The sequence below is a fragment of the Colossoma macropomum genome, unplaced genomic scaffold, assembly GCF_904425465.1.
Source record: "Colossoma macropomum unplaced genomic scaffold, Colossoma_macropomum, whole genome shotgun sequence".
NCBI lineage: Eukaryota > Metazoa > Chordata > Actinopteri > Characiformes > Serrasalmidae > Colossoma > Colossoma macropomum.
This window is the reverse complement of record NW_023494805.1, coordinates 26,104,554-26,120,903: the sequence shown is the minus strand read 5'-3', so window position 1 is coordinate 26,120,903 and position 16,350 is coordinate 26,104,554. Positions and strand designations below refer to the sequence as shown.

The following is a 16,350-nucleotide window of genomic DNA, read 5'->3' as shown; positions in this document are numbered from 1 at the left end:
ATAAACAAATAATTGTGTACACCATGGAGGTCCCTCAACCTCACATACATTTCAGACATCAACAAATAACAAGGAGAAGGGAGTGACAGAAAGGTATGCATGCACTGGAATGAGTGGGAAGTCCTCTTTTCCATTTGACCTTGAACAATGAACCTATAAGGAAAAACTTTTTAGATGAGATGGTAAACAGTTCCAGGCTTATTTATGTATTACCAGGGAGACCAGGTTGTCCATCTCGGCCAGAAGGGCCAGGGCTTCCAGTGGGGCCAGGAGGACCTGGGAGTCCAGGGAATCCAGGATTTCCTTGGTTGCCAGTCGGGCCTGGGATGCCTACACCTGCGGGGCCAGTATCTCCTTTATCACCTTTCACACCAGGGAAACCTGTGGTGAAGAGAGCGGCACTCTTACAAGTAATGGCACTGGAACTGACAGCATTTCGTGTATATTCACAACAAGGATAGCTAGACAGGTCAACTAAATGTGACCCAAACGATAAATGTGATGTAAGTAGTTGGTCTTAGCTACATGTTTCCCGGGGTCTTATCAGCCTTGCTGCACTCATCATTTGCAGCCTATGAAGGGCTACTGTGGAGGGCACTTATTTTCTTACACACTTACCAGGAGGACCCACAGGTCCAGGAAGTCCAGGGGGGCCAGGTAGTCCCGGTGAACCATATCCAGGTTGGCCTGGAGGGCCAGGGGGGCCCCGTGCACCAGGAAGCCCAGGATCACCTGTGGCAGAAGTAAGGATGTCAATAAAGCTTAATGTGTTTTCTCATATTTATGATATCTCCTTAACTTTGAGAAAGACTAAAAGACTGAGATTACAACCGCTACATAACATAAGAACTGAGCTACAGTAAATCAAGTAAAGTTTCTTCCCAATGTTATTCTTGTCTGGTTACAGTTGATTCCGTATTGTACCTTTAGCTCCAGGAAGGCCATCGACACCTGGTCGGCCAGGGGCACCAGTGTTTCCAGGGAACCCGGAATCACCTTTAGGCCCTGTTGTGCCTTTAATGCCACTGGGACCTGGGGGCCCCTGAGGGCCAGGGATTCCAAAACCAGGTTCTCCCTGTGTACACACAGTTAGTATTTTTGAGGCTTCGCTCAAAAAATTGTTTCTCTCTTAAATTAGGGATGCAAGACTTCGACAAAAATCTTACTTTAATTAAATCTTATGTAAAAGTCTTATTAAGAAAAGTCAGCCTTTTCAGGAAGAATGAGCTTGCTGTTATTAACTGCAATTGACAGTGTCTAAATCACTGAAATATACAGTCGTAGTAAATTCTAGGTAAATGCCAGGTAAGTGTACTTTCAAATGATTTTGCAGCATGTAGTCCTCAGTGATTTGTTTACACAGTAAAATTTCCTGAGATTTATCAGATAACTGATAACTGCATGTACTTAGTTTTCTTTATTGTTCACAGTTTTCCTTTCACGGATGCTCACCTTTGCCCCAGAAAGTCCAGGCTGACCAGGCAGTCCATCCACACCTGGTGGTCCGGGGAGGCCAGGGCTACCAGGATTGCCAGCAATACCTGGGAATCCTGGGAAGTGTGTTTAATAGCGTTAATCCTTTAAACTTTAGGCTTCATATCCCGCAATTACTATGAAACTGTAACGGTATGTACAAGACCTCATCCTGGAAGTCTGGACTGGTTGACCTTATGAGTTTATGGTTAAACTTTGAGTTCCTCTGTCGTTATTTCTAGCCCCATATCGAACTAGTTGTACATTTCCGGGTAGGATGCAATCTCACTTACTGTTAAAAGCAGCTTTAGTGGGCTCTCAAAGCTTACCTTTAGCTCCTGGGGGTCCTGGCAAACCTATACCTGGAAGACCAGGTTCTCCTTTTGGTCCAGGTAACCCTGGGAAACCTGGCTGTCCAGTTGGACCTGGGTTTCCTGTACAAGCAAAGAAATAATATCCAATTAACAGACACATCCAACCTTATTCTGTTACACCATTAGGTCTATATGTTTGTGGTTATGTCATTTCCCTAAATCCATAAATTTCTTTCTTTTCTTAGGAGTTTATGCCTAATTCTCAGTCTCTAAATGTTTATTATTAAGAAATACTTTGGTGCAGTTTCATCACATGTAAAAAAAAAAAATATTCAAAATCTATTTACTGCATCAAAACATTTACAGTAGGCCTTTTTTTACAACAAAGAAATATAGCCAAATGAGTCACAGAACATAACAATGTGCATCAACAACACAGAAGAATCATTTAATTATAGAGTTTAAGATAGATTAGATACATTTAAGATACCCATTGATGTGTCTGTGATACTGGAAAAATGCTCAGTTTTAACATTACCTGTCAAAAACACAGGTGACATCAGCAAATCTTAATATTCCATATAAAGCCTTTAGCCTCTACTGTACAAATGGTAAAATGGAACACTAGAGAGAGGGAACCAACCACTTGTGATGATTTTTTTTTTTACACACACTGCACTCTTTATTTGTAGCGGAGAGAAAAATGTTAGCTAACGTTTATGGTGGCCACTGAGTATACTATTTTGTCTAAGGTTATTAATGTTGTCAAATTTCAGTCAAATTTTCCATTTTTGTCAAAGCAGTGGACCTTGGATCTTAACAGACTCTCTGAACAAACACAATTGAATCCAACTTCTACAACTTTACATTTGCGACAGCAGAATCACACTTCCCTGAGAAAGAAATTGAGTTCCTTATGTACAAAACAGTCTATTATATGCAAGTGAAGATCACAAAGATCTGGACGTGATCTCAAACTAAAGAAGACCCAAACATGGATTGGTTTAGTTATATCTGAGCTGAAGTCATCTCTGTAAATTCAGCATTTTTAAACTGGAAATAATAATGCATGTATAATTGACTAGAATTTTAAACCAATTTTGTAAATCATTTTTAGTAGTTTTGAAACTTAAAATAGTAAATTTCACTGGTTCCTCAAATGAAAGAGATGCTTTAAATCTTTGACTATTTACCTGGATTTCCTGGTGGACCAGGGTCTCCATCACGTCCAGGGAGTCCAGGTGCACCTTTCTCAGAGTGAGACTCACCCGGTTCACCTTTCTGACCTACCAGATGATGACAGAGTTCAAAACTATGATCGTGTCACTGTGATGATGCAAAAGTGAGTCAGCACAACAAACAATCAAGCAGATATCATATTTTCTTTTTTTGTGCCAGCAAAAAATATTTACTATACTTTCAAATCCAGCTTCTTGGTTGCGCCCTGAATCTTATCTCACCTGGTGGTCCAGGAACTCCTGGTCTTCCTGAAACTCCTTGGATTCCTTTCACTCCAGTTGGTCCCTGAGGTCCATATCCAGGGGATCCAGGGGGTCCTCTGTCTCCTGGAAGACCCTGGGCACCTGGCTCACCTGGAGGGCCACGTTCACCTCTAATCTGTAGAGAACCCTGATGGGGACAAACAAGGAAGGACGCTCACACCTAAAAGTACAATCAAATTATTCACGCCCAACAGATGACCAATATAAACAACTACAAAAATCACAGATCACAGCCCTAACCTACAGAAGATTTATATATCTTCTGGATGCAATAAAAAAAGAATTATTTCATTGCAGAAATTAAGATACAAGTACCTGCTGATGATCCAGTGATACTGGGGAAGTACTAAGTCTTAACATTTACTGACAAAAACATGGATCATTTCTAATCAGCTAATCTTAATATTCCATATAAAGCTTTTATCATTTACTGTACAAATGGTGTAACAGAACTCAGGGTATTACAATTGTCCACACTGCATTCTTTTTGTAAACAGTAGATTTATACACAATGCACTCCTCGTTCCTAGTAAAGAGAGGAACAGTAGATTATAAACATAATCTACTGTTGTGCTAATTTAGCATTACTGAAATGACAGGGTCCAATGACAGGCTGCAGTGTCCAAGAGAGCAATGACCATTACACTAAAAACCAAACTGAAATAAAGCTAAAAATTACAGAACTGAAAGTCTTCCTTATCAGAAAATAAAAAAACTAAAGCTATAAATGCAAAAAAGTCAAAAGTAAATAAAGCTAAACCGAAATTTAAAACCAAAATAAAAAACTAAACAAAATAAAAAAATTATGTAAATGACAAAACTATAATAACCTTGCTGCTTCTCATATAGCACAAGCACTGAGGGTAACTGTTGAATTTTACTGCAATCCTGCACCAAGAATTATATATGGATCTTCATCTCTCAAATGTATTGTGTGTTGTAGCCTAGAGCAAATGTAAATCTGTTTACAATATGTCATTGTGAACCTGTTGGTCATTGTTCAAGAAATCTTTATACTTTTTCCAGCCCTCATCCTTGTCCCCAGCATTTTTCAAAGCAAAAATACACCCATGTCTACGGCTGCTTCTCAAGATTAAGACGTACATCGTTATCAGAATCAGTATATCAGTATATTACTTTCAACAGAATCATCTCAGTAACTAGTTTTGCTAATACAGACAACTGGTGTTATTATCTATAAAACAAAGAAATAAACAAACAAAAAAACTTAGTAGCACGCTGTTTTTTCAAAGGATGTCGATAAATCGAGAGACCTAACAACTAGGTATCTAGGACCTAACAACTAGGTATATAACTAGGTCTCAGAGACCTAACAAATCATAAACACAGATACTCACTGGTGGTCCTTTAGGACCAGGTGGTCCAGGGTAGCCATCACGACCAGGTCTTCCTTCAAGCCCAGGCAGACCGGGAGGTCCAGGGAAGCCTGAGTCTCCCTTCTGTCCCTTCATACCATCAACAACGATAGCATCACCAGGATCACCCTTCTCGCCAGATTCTCCAGGTATACCCTGCAGTCCCGGTAGACCCTGAGGAGAAACATGAGGGTGTATGAACTGTGCCAGTTTCTCGACTTACGTTTGGTCAAAGAGCACACCAGAGCCATTGATACAGGGATGGAGCAGAGATTTATCTATTTTAAATGTAGTTTACCCACTTTTTGAGTTGCTACAGATCATAGTGACATGATGAAAAAACCTACACTGCATTAGCACAAACTTTCCACGTCAAACTAGATTTGCCTCAGATGGAGTCTAGCCAGCATCATGACACATATTGTCGCTATCCCAAAAAAAAACATCCTGTCAATCTGTCCTTTACATGCCAAATTTCATGATGAATGGACCAACAGAAATAGTCCAAAATTACTTCTCATTACACTGACACTTAACACTTTTTTTTGGACAGCGATGATATGCATACTCTCAAACAATCAGGTAGCATGACAAATGTTTACAGTTGACTCTGATAGTCAACATATCTTGCCATCCTGTTTCACATAATAAAGCAAAATTTTCTACAACTAAATCTCTAAAAAACTGAAATACTAATCCTTGACATGATACCCAGAGGGAGCTGCTCTAGCTTCATATGACAAACCTTAAGTACAAAACCTGGGTGTGATCTTAGACTCTGAACTCTGTTTTATCCCACATGTTACGAGCAGAATTGATTACTGTAATGCTCTTCTTACTGGGCTCCCTAAAAAACAATACATTCTCTACAACTCGTACAAAATGCAGTAGAATGGCTTCTAACAAAAACAAAAAGAGAGATCATATCACTCCTGTTTTGAAAGAACTGCACTGACGGCTGTCTTGTTCAGGATAGATTTTAAAATGTTTTTTACATGTTTTTTTAAGCTCTAAATGACCTAGCACCCACTTACATCACAGAATATCTGTCTGTGTTTCAGTATGTGATCTTAGACCAACAGGTACTGATCTTCTGCAAATACCTTCCATAAAATACAGAAAACGTGCTACATAAATAAAGATTAATACTATTATTATTATTACTATTATTAATAATATTGTTAATTGTTATTCCTAAAGGGAGACTACGTGCTGCAGTTTAAGGAGGACAAGTTGAAATTCCGGACTGACCTACTTATGGAGAATACGAAGAGCTTGGTTTTCTGTAGCTTGCGTTTGAGTGCAGAGTGGTGCAGTGTAAAGGCAAATACTGAATACTGAAGACGTTTTTGCGAACAGCATTGGCATGACATAAGGCTCACAATTAAATAAACTCATGCTGCTCAAACTCAAACTCTTTTCTGCATTTCGCCTCCGTCAAGCCAATCGCAATTAAAAAAACACAAGTCAAGCGCCGACCCCAACACCCACACGTTATAGCATCTAGCTTTTTAGAGCTTACTTCTCATCACTATTACAGAACACAATAACGAATTTCTCATTGTTTTCCATAGCAGCATGATCTTATGAAGATAGATATATCTAAAGTAACGAGACTCACTGGTGGGCCCGCAGCACCTGGGTTGCCTGGGTATCCTCTATCTCCTTTAGAGCCAGTTACACCAGGATCACCTGTGACGAACACATCAAAACATTCAGCATCAGTCTGAGTTCAATCTGCAGTTCTTTTTTTCATAAGGCAGCACTTCTTTGTTTTGAATGTACCTTCATATGTTCACATAAATTCTCTACAAATATTTTTTACCATTGTGACTGGTGCACTAGAATATGCTAACACGACTGCTCTTACTCTTTCACACTGCAGTTTGTTATATACTCAATTACTGCTTATAACAGTTTTTTATTACATTTCAATCACTTAAGAAGAGTGAAGCTTTCAGTGTTTTATCACAAGTTAAACTGTCATGAAAATGAGGAGTGAAATGGGGGGGGTGTCCCATCACTTTTAAAAATGGCAAGCAATGGTCATATTGTCACTGTCAGAACAAAAACTAGTTCCCCCCAAAAAATCTACTTTACAGGAGAAGAAAAACATGTTCTTAATTTTCTTGCTGTCTCATGGAGCGATGATGGCTCCATACCTAGTGTGTGTATTTATAGTGAGACTACCCTTTTGTTTATTCAGGAAACATATATTAAACAGAAAATTACACAAAAGCCTCCAACACAGTATTTAATCGGGTGTCACTGATATTATGCTCCCCTTCAAACAGACACTTACATTCACACAAGCAAATGCTTAAACACACCTCAGCTGTCTTAAAAGTTTCTTTCTCTTTTGCATCTAAAATGCCTGAAGGAGATATTTCTGAAGAGGTAAGAAAATCCTCTTATATAATGAAGGGGAAAGTCAAAGGAAGCAAAGTGAAAAACAAGTTCATAAAAATCATTACAAGATACAGAGAAAATGGAACTCCTAACAACCGTGCAAGACTTGGTGGACCACCAAAGCTGTCACAGCCAGGTAAGTAGTTCTTAAAGCTTTCCTATATGTGAGAGATGTGTTAACTTATTTTCACTTAGAAAATCAACAAAACATGTCATCTGACCATGCAAAACATGTATGCATAACAAAAATACCATGATCTCAGAAATGACCCATTTGGCTATGTAGCCTAAATGCAATGCTCCACTGCAAAACAAAAGAGGTCATAAGGGACAAATTAATCTTGCCTGGAATTCCTGGAGGTCCAGGAGGGCCCGGTGGTCCTTGGATGGGGGTTCCATTGGAGAAACAATTCACACATGTGTCTCCTTTTTCACCTGCAAGATCAAATCAGGTACATGAAATGAAGCTCTTTTAAGCTTGTAAAACATTTGCACCTTTCCATTTCTATCTTAAAGAGCTGGCCCACCTTTCTGGCCTATCTCCCCTGGGAAACCACGTTCCCCCTGAAGACCTGGAAGGCCCTGTGGACCCGGTTGACAGGTCCCATCGCCACTGGATATTCCAGGGGGTCCGGGAGGTCCCGGTGGTCCTTTCAGGCCCTGCAGACCAGGTCTTCCAGGTGGACCTGGCAAAGAGACTCCAGGCTGTCCTTCATCCCCCTTCTGCCCTCTCTCTCCAGGGAAACCAGGGGGACCAGGTCCGCCAGGACGGCCAATTGCTATGAGATAATGCAAAGTTTATGAACACAAATACAGACATATTCATGTTGACAGTACTACAGAAAATGTAATAAATGACAAGTGAATAGAATAACTACTTAAAATATCTCACTCCAGTATTTAGGCAGGAATTTGTCTTTTACCTGGAGCACCTGGCTGACCGGGTGGTCCTGTGATACCTGGGAGTGGACAAAAAAACAAAGCTTTCAGATTCTATAAAAGAGGTTTAGGCTGTTTTCATGCATAGCTCATTTGCTGAAGTCAGCACCAGTGTTTCTTTTTTGGGTCATCACTGTATGATACACAGATCACTTATACACATCTATACATACTTAGTTTAGATTTATTATCCAATTTTATTGTATGAGCACAGTGACCCTTAACATACTAAAGGCTTACTGAGTCTACCTGTATCACAATCAAAGCAAAAAAATTTTTTTTACATTTGATTGATTTAATTCTATGCCAGTTTAAATTTAACCAGTCAGGACGCTGATGCCTGACCACACCTATCAAAACAGGTTCTATGGCTATTATAAACAGCAGAGTCTGTCAAGAGTTAACTGTGCTGGTAGAAAAAGAGGAGGCATGCTCTGTTTTTGCGTTCCCTTGTTTTGATGCAAACAATCTTACACAAATATACAAAACAGTACGGTCATTTGAAAACAAATATACAGTAGGGACTGGGGCAACATATGCTTTAAAAGTGTACTCTGGAGACTTGTACCTTGCGGTCCTCTTTCTCCTTTCCTCCCAGGGGCTCCAGGGACACCGGGGTCTCCTTTGGGTCCTGCTGGAACCCCATTTATGCCACTGATCACCTAAATAAAGAAAAAGGACAAGAGGTGAGATCTGATCCTATTTCATTTCCAATTAGAAATGGAACTTTACAAAGATAACACTTTAAACCAGTGGTTGTCAACTGGCTGATTGTCCAGATGTGGACCCAGCTAAGTATTTCAGTGGACTGTCAGTAGATGGAAAAAAGTTCTGTAGCAAAACTGATTAACGTATGTGAAAAATAGATCTATTTCAGTGGCATATGTGAACATGCACCAGTGTGGCATCTGTAGCATCCGTTTACATAAATGACTTTAGCTGAAGGTAGCTCATCAGAACAGAGACTAGCTACAACACTAAATATTAGGCTAAAAGAAGAATAATTTCCCATCATTAATATTTAAGCATTCAAAGTTATCACTATTTATTTATCCAGGTCTTCATAAGCAAGAAATTCAGTGTAACTGGATCTTCACAAGTTTTACAGCAAAAAATGTCATGAAACTACAAAGAAATACATCATTGAATTTATGACATACCCTGCCAGGAGGTCCAGGAAGTCCTCGGTCACCTTTATCACCCTAAGAGAGAATGAAAGGTCAGTATTCAACAGTGTAATTGCACAGACCACAGTACTACTTACTACAGTAAGAAAGGCAAAGCCTCACAACACAGTAGTGCACTTACAAAACACTTAATTATTTTGACACATACTTTTCAAATCATGGAGTAAAAGAAGCATTCGATAAAAAAAGAAATATATGGCACTGCATAATCTTACTCTTTCACCATCTCTTCCTGGAAAGCCAGGACTACCAGCATCTCCTTTTGCACCCTGAAAGTGGAAGAAGAAAACCAAAGGCAGAGACTATTAGCTCTACAAGAGATGTTCCAGAAATGTGCTATAGTGTGTTAGCTTGAGCTGAAGACAGATATCTCACCGGAAATCCTGGAGGACCAGGGTCCCCATCTTTACCGGGCTTGCCCTATGAGAATAACAAGGAATAGGGTCAGAAAACAAATTATATATGCTCCAAATACAAATGCACTGACTTACTGTATGTTATCCCTCACCCTCTTTCCGGGTTCTCCTGGCTCTCCCTTTTCTCCTTTCTGACCGCCAGGTGAACCCTGTCAATCAAAGCCAGCCCCATCAGAGCAGATATTTTATCTACAGTAGCTTCTCATGCACTCAAAAGCATTTAGTTTGACTCTTAATATTCTTATAATACAAGAAAACAGTTTTAATTAACATACGATACAGTGTGCACTTGCAGAGACAGTTAACACATAGACCTCTACACAACAACTAAGCATATACTTAATATAGATTATGTAAGTCATTAGGAGAGGACAGAATACATACAGGTGGTCCAGGAGGGCCAGTAAATCCTGGTGGTCCAGGTGGGCCACGATCACCCTAAAATTCAATTTAAAAACAGTGAATTTTAGAGACCACAGTGGAAATAAGTCTTCAGACTTTTTGTGTTATCCCTGACTGTTTCTGTTTTTTAAAATGTATCCATTTGCTCTATTGAAGTGTCAATGCTGTTTGTTTTAAAATTTGAAATGGTCTAATAAAAAAAAAAAGTTACCAGTTACAAATAACTGACATGTGTTAGCAGAAAATTTCTAATAAAAATATGTATACATATGGAAACAAAAACAAACAAGAGGATGTGTGCGTCTTCTAAGCTCTACACTTGCACTATTAAAGTGCTTCTGTCCAAAATGTCCTGTTTCCTTGTGTATTTTTGAATATTTCCAAAGTCTACACTGTACACTGAAGAACAGAGCAGGGAGCATTAATGTTGCCCCCTAGTGGCTCAAGTAAAAATGCATGCACTTTGCTGTGGTGCCATCTGGTGGTCAAACACAGTCAAGCAGTAGTACATCCTTCAGAGAGCTTCTGAGGAGAGACCTGCTCTCTGGATTTGCAGTTTTCACAGAGAGTGCAATGAAACATCCCTAGATTAAGTGCAAAAGGTTTACATTTATGCAGATCGCTCAACACAATAAGCTAAAAGCTAAACTGATAACAACAGCTGTGCTGATCTTTTTCTAGCCAGCATCCAGTCCATCAACAATAAAACTGCACTTAAGTAACACTGATATGTCCTAGCATTAAAGGTCTGATCTGTTCACCAACCAGAGGTGATCTACTTTTACCTGAGTATTACATGTCTAAATTCCTTTGAGTGCTAATGCTAAGGTAGATCTCACTGCTCCATAAGCTGTATAGCTCTTTAGAAACTGCACAACCCGGCAGGATTTTTATAAAGGCAGGTGGCTTTTAAAATGTAAAAAAAAAGGGCAAGATTTTGCATTTATTGTCCAGCTGAGGGTGAAAACCTAACGCATCTAAACCACATCTTCCTGGGAAAAAAACACACCCTCAGTAAGAAAAGAGCCTACTACTCTGTGAGGGGAAGAAAGAACTGATTGGCTCCAGATGCCACTTGATGATCACTTGTGTCAAAGCATCCAGGATATGACAGACCACAATGGCATGACCAGTTTCTCTGGTGTTTGTCTACTAATCAAGCACACAAAATGACTTGTTGTACACTAGCAACCTGCTCCTGTCCACCAGTGATGTCAGAAAGACTGGAAGCAGTTGGGCCTGTTAAGGTGTTAAGGTACATCATTTTTTAAACGTTTTAATAAACATCTTCGACATGCCTCAAATCAACCACCATAATACCGTTTGCTTAAGACGTTACTGACTACTTCCTAGAATATGTACAAGGCCTATTACTGGCCTCACTGACAACCGTCTTGTTACTCTATTGCAAGGATCATCAATTCCATTACTGGAGGGCTTTCAGTTTAGTGATTTCCATTTTCAAACACACTTGATCCATCTCATCAACTGAGCCCCTCCAATGAAAAACCATATATTCACCATTCCACCCATTTTTAATCAGTTATTTTGTTTTCTGTTTTATTTCGTACAACCTTTTACATCAAAAAGCCAAACTATGCTTTATTTATCTGTTAGTGACCCCTATGTTTTAAATACAGAGCATCAAACACAACCATACCATACTTACATGATCTTTACCAAAAATGTCACATACACTGTTTTTCGTTGCAAGGACTAATGACAAGGTTTGGTCCACCAACACTGGATCTCCATCCTGTACTCCTTCTTAATCAATGACTTTGTATGAACTGGTTGCCAACTGTGAGAGATACTGCACAGATCACATTCTCCTTTACATCAGTGGGTTGGCTGTTGAGATGGTCAGTTTTGTGTATCTGGGGAGCCTTGAATATCTCAAATATCCTCATCTGCAGTGGTCCACAAACACTACATCCCTAGTCAATGGCATATTCACTTTCTTGTGAAGAACGCTTCACAGCTTCTACAGAGAGCCACTGCAGAAAGCATCCTCATTAGTAGCATCATGCTCTGGTACAGCAAAGGTACCATATCAGATCACAAAGATCTCAGCACTGTAAGATCAGCCCAGCACATTATCGTGCTGCCACTTCCACTTATTCAAAGATCCATGACCAATAATGTGAAAAGGTGGTGCAGTTTTTCCTCAACTTAACCACTTCATTCATCAAGTACTGTCATTGTAAACACACTCTGAACTGTCTTATGACATTTAATGAGCCATTTGCACTTTTTGCACTTTGCTCTTCTGTCTACTCCAGTTTAATGTTTGTTTATACATAATGTCTGTTTTATTTTTAATATAATTATGTCTGTTTTATTTTTTATGTCTCAGAATTAGATCCAGTATTAGCCCTGTTTAATGTCTGTGCTTGTTGCTTAATGTCTGTTACTGTTTAAGTAGTTTTCATGTCTCATCTAGGACTGCAGACTCAGGACAATATTTCATTTCTACTCTGTGCACATGTGCCATAGATGCGATAAAAAAGCAAGCTTTGATTTAAGCATTACTGTACCTTCTCTCCTCGCTGAATCACTGTGTCCAGATGACTTGAAAACTCGCCAACCTGCCCCGGTGGCCCGGGAGGCCCCTTCAAACCAGGTTCACCCTACACACACAGACACACTGAAATTGCTGCCCAACAGAACTCCAATTTCCATTCTCATTTTTTGGTAGTTGCTACTCTACCTTCTCTCCTTTCGGCCCCTGGAAGTTCAATCCCATATTGCCCTATACAACAGAAGTGACATGAAAACAATAAGATCCATATTTTAAGTAAGGTCATGTTTTATTTGTTCATTTAAAAGCAGTATTTGGTAAATATTTATTAGGGATGCACAACTGGAATCGGCAGATTCTAGCTTCAAACTTGTAATTGGCAACTGGCCAGTTTTTTATTTTTATTTTGGTGGATCTGCGCTGCAATTTTATGATGTAAAAAATGTGCTGTAGTTCACTCATGCTGTATTTGAGTGCTGTTGCTACACTTTTATCATAATGTCACTGCAGTAATTAGCGAGATGCCTTTTACATCTAACGTAGCAGTTTGATTCATATTATTTAAATTGAGAACCGAGAACCGTTTTTTCACTCAAAAATGCACAATGTCATAAGAGCTTCAAGGAGCTTCAGTTAAGGCTAATGGCCAATTTGGCTTAAAAGAAATCTGAATCAGAATCCACCATAAAAACCCATGACTGGTGCATCCCTAGTATTCATCCACAAGCAGTTTTAACAGTAGGGGTATGTTGCACACATTGACTCTGGTGAATTTACAGACAGTTTATGCTCAGTTCATGTGTAGCATACTGGCCATGTAGATAACACTAACAAATAAAAGGTGAAAATGAAGCTTACCTTAGGCCCTGGTGGACCAGGAGGACCGGGGGGACCCTAAAAATTAGTAAAGAAAATTGAATCTCATCTGTGTTTTACTGTGCTGATTTGATAGGACACATTGCTATTGAACAAAAAGTAGCTGGATACAGACAAGCATGACTGATAAGAGTGGGAATAAGAAAAATGATATCCTACCTGGAAACCTCTCTGGCCAGCAGGACCAATAGGACCAGTTAACCCAGGAGGTCCTGGAACTCCCTAAACATGCAGCATCCCAAAAATGTGTGTCAGTCACATAATTCAAGTACAAATGCAACAAATTCAATATGCTTGGTAGATTTTATGGGCACATGACTGTGGTTAAGGACAGAGATAACTCCAGAACACTGAAGTTGAACATGCTGGATCACGTATTAAAATAAAAAGACAAATCACATCCCACTTTGTAAGAAAGCTAACCTGAAATATACACTGAATTGCTTGCGGCAAGGTAAGTTATGTGATAAAAGTAGCATACATGAACAAGTAGCTAACTTGTAGTATTGTACTAAAATTATAATTCATTCATTTTAAATAAATGATATTTCTGTGTTTTTTTCTGGAAGAGTTTAACAAAACAAAAAAAGCTGCTTTTAGTGGAGCATCTTAAGTGAAGCACTTAAATAAAAATGTCACTTTTAAAGGTGTAGCATTTTTTAAAGAAGAAACATCAGATCTATATCGGCATCACCTGATAATTCCGCATCGGTACTGGCATCAGAAACAGCAAAGAAAAACTGGTACTTTATTATCTCTAAAAATGATAAGATTCCATAAAGCTAGACGTTTACACTCAATCAGAAACAGGAATTCAGTCAGAAAAAGTCATCCTGCTGGAGGTAAAACGTGGGTGACATACTCTGAAGCCTGGTCGGCCGGGGTCTCCAGGTTCTCCTGGCACTCCAAATTGGTCTACAGAGATGATATCACCAGGATCTCCCTGTAAAGGCAAAGACAGAGAGGCTGAGATAACAACACATGACGTGCCTGTAAGTACGCTAAGAATCTTTTTTCCCATTTTTCTTCTAATTTGTGTAATACTGCCGCAAGGTGTGTCTGATAGCTGTCTATACGGCCTAATGCTACAGAGGAACAGGAAGTGTTTCCTCTCTAACATATGGACGTGCACTTCTAGTGAACATGTAGCATTCCAGATCAAGTACTGTTAACTATGAGTTATTTTACTTCACTGAAATGTCATATTTACATTTTGAGAATAAAATAAAGCTGATTAAAAAGCTATTTACTGTAACAATGCCTGGTTGGGCCTGGCTTACTACTGCAATGTAAGAAGAACTAATTCACATAATTTATAACTTAGTAAACGACAAATGACTGAAAGGTTCCTGGTGTCTGACACCATTACTGGTGTAACTGTCTCATGTATTTCAGTGTACAACTTTCAGTAGAAGGCTTACCTTCTCGCCTTGCAAACCAGGAAGACCCTGGGAAGGAGAGAAACAGAAACATAAGAAACAAAAATGTCAGAACACAATTTAAAAGACTGCACATTGACTTGAGATGAACTTAAAGCTTATATGTGCAGGAGTGAAGCATTAACAAGAGTAGTGGGTATATAGCTGTTTGGGAAAGTCCCTTGAAAAGGAGTTTCACTTACTGGCTGACCAGGAATACCTGGGCTACCTGGACCTCCTGGAAGGCCTCTCTCACCCTGCGAGCAAAACACAACAACGTTAAAATAAATTTGCAACCATTAAATACCATGTTCAGAGTGATTTATGTTCATTACGTCAATGTATGGGCTACCTGTCACTGCTACTCACTATATGACCACAGGGGGTCACTGTTCGACCATATTGCCACTCACTTGAAGTTTAGAGCTTTCTACTCCTCTCAGTACCGATCTTTAACGGGGTATTGGTGGAATTTGTTCATTAACTCTATTTCTTTCCTGATCACTCTGTCTCGTCTTGGCTCCTACGCATCGTAGTGCTATTTCTAACAAGAACTTTAACTGATTTCCATAATTTGATGATGCACCTTTGTTCCATTACACCCTGCAATTCCCTTCGGACCCGGTGGGCCATCTTGTCCTGGAATACCCTGTTAGCCAAAGAAAAAGGACATAAACAGTCAGAACCACTTTCCGGAATGAGAATACAGGAAATACAGTCACATGCAAAAGCATGATGCATGGGCTTTACGTTTCATTGATTTTCTAAGTGAAAATAAGTTAAAACCTCCTCTACAGAGAACACACTCAGGCACATTTTAATGCACAATTATTGATTATTTGCTGCCTTTAACATATTGGGAAAAATCAAGTGTCACCTGTTCTAAAGTTATGGCACATTATATTTTGTGCACTACAAAACATATTTAAGCATTTTCCTTGTAATGTGCAAGGAAACTTTGAAACTTTGACCGGGGGTGTTCAAACCTTTGCATACGTACAATTTTAGAGCACTAATCTAAAACAATTTCCCCAATGAAAATGATTTTAAAGACAGAAATGAGCCTTTTGCTCTTACTTTAATTCACATGAGATAAGAATAACTCGCCAGCAATGTGATAAGTAAATAGATTCCCAGTGGTAGCTTCATACTAATCAAACAATCCAACTCTAGGTTAGTCTGCTCAGATTTATCTGTGTTGTCTGAGCTATTGTTTATTACTACTCTACATACAATCACAAATCACTACCACTCACTGGAATTCCTGGTGTCCCTGGAAATCCAGGCAGCCCGGGAGGTCCCTGTAGAAAGACACACAATTAGTTTGCATGAGCAGAAGACAAATCTAGTTTTGGCTTTATGGGTAGCTGTGTGCAAGCTATCTCACTCTTATTCCTTTAGGCCCATGTGGTCCAACAGGTCCATCATCACCCTAGGTGAAAAAGAGGATGAGCAGATCATTAATATGTTTCCTTACTCACTATTAGCCTAATCAATAGTAATCAAATAATACTGAG

The 16,350-nt window shown here is 39.3% G+C and overlaps 1 protein-coding gene across 2 annotated transcripts in view; it reads right to left on the bottom strand.

The window, feature by feature from the left end:
• The window catches only part of col4a5 (collagen, type IV, alpha 5 (Alport syndrome)), a 59,403-nt gene that overhangs the window by 14,295 nt on the left and 28,758 nt on the right, over window positions 1-16,350 (bottom strand). For both annotated transcript variants that reach the window (XM_036596521.1, XM_036596522.1), the window contains exons 4-31: window positions 16,221-16,265; window positions 16,090-16,134; window positions 15,420-15,482; window positions 15,037-15,090; window positions 14,837-14,863; window positions 14,278-14,358; window positions 13,575-13,637; window positions 13,398-13,433; window positions 12,729-12,770; window positions 12,556-12,648; window positions 10,001-10,054; window positions 9,709-9,765; window positions 9,576-9,620; window positions 9,416-9,469; window positions 9,174-9,215; window positions 8,582-8,675; window positions 7,998-8,033; window positions 7,602-7,853; window positions 7,420-7,509; window positions 6,287-6,357; window positions 4,648-4,839; window positions 3,248-3,416; window positions 2,981-3,073; window positions 1,803-1,907; window positions 1,453-1,550; window positions 925-1,075; window positions 619-732; window positions 214-381 (exon numbers count right to left, since the gene is read on the bottom strand). In XM_036596521.1, the coding sequence (XP_036452414.1) occupies window positions 214-381; window positions 619-732; window positions 925-1,075; window positions 1,453-1,550; window positions 1,803-1,907; window positions 2,981-3,073; window positions 3,248-3,416; window positions 4,648-4,839; window positions 6,287-6,357; window positions 7,420-7,509; window positions 7,602-7,853; window positions 7,998-8,033; window positions 8,582-8,675; window positions 9,174-9,215; window positions 9,416-9,469; window positions 9,576-9,620; window positions 9,709-9,765; window positions 10,001-10,054; window positions 12,556-12,648; window positions 12,729-12,770; window positions 13,398-13,433; window positions 13,575-13,637; window positions 14,278-14,358; window positions 14,837-14,863; window positions 15,037-15,090; window positions 15,420-15,482; window positions 16,090-16,134; window positions 16,221-16,265 (2,434 nt within the window). The remainder of the gene's footprint in view (window positions 1-213; window positions 382-618; window positions 733-924; window positions 1,076-1,452; window positions 1,551-1,802; window positions 1,908-2,980; window positions 3,074-3,247; window positions 3,417-4,647; window positions 4,840-6,286; window positions 6,358-7,419; window positions 7,510-7,601; window positions 7,854-7,997; window positions 8,034-8,581; window positions 8,676-9,173; window positions 9,216-9,415; window positions 9,470-9,575; window positions 9,621-9,708; window positions 9,766-10,000; window positions 10,055-12,555; window positions 12,649-12,728; window positions 12,771-13,397; window positions 13,434-13,574; window positions 13,638-14,277; window positions 14,359-14,836; window positions 14,864-15,036; window positions 15,091-15,419; window positions 15,483-16,089; window positions 16,135-16,220; window positions 16,266-16,350) is intronic.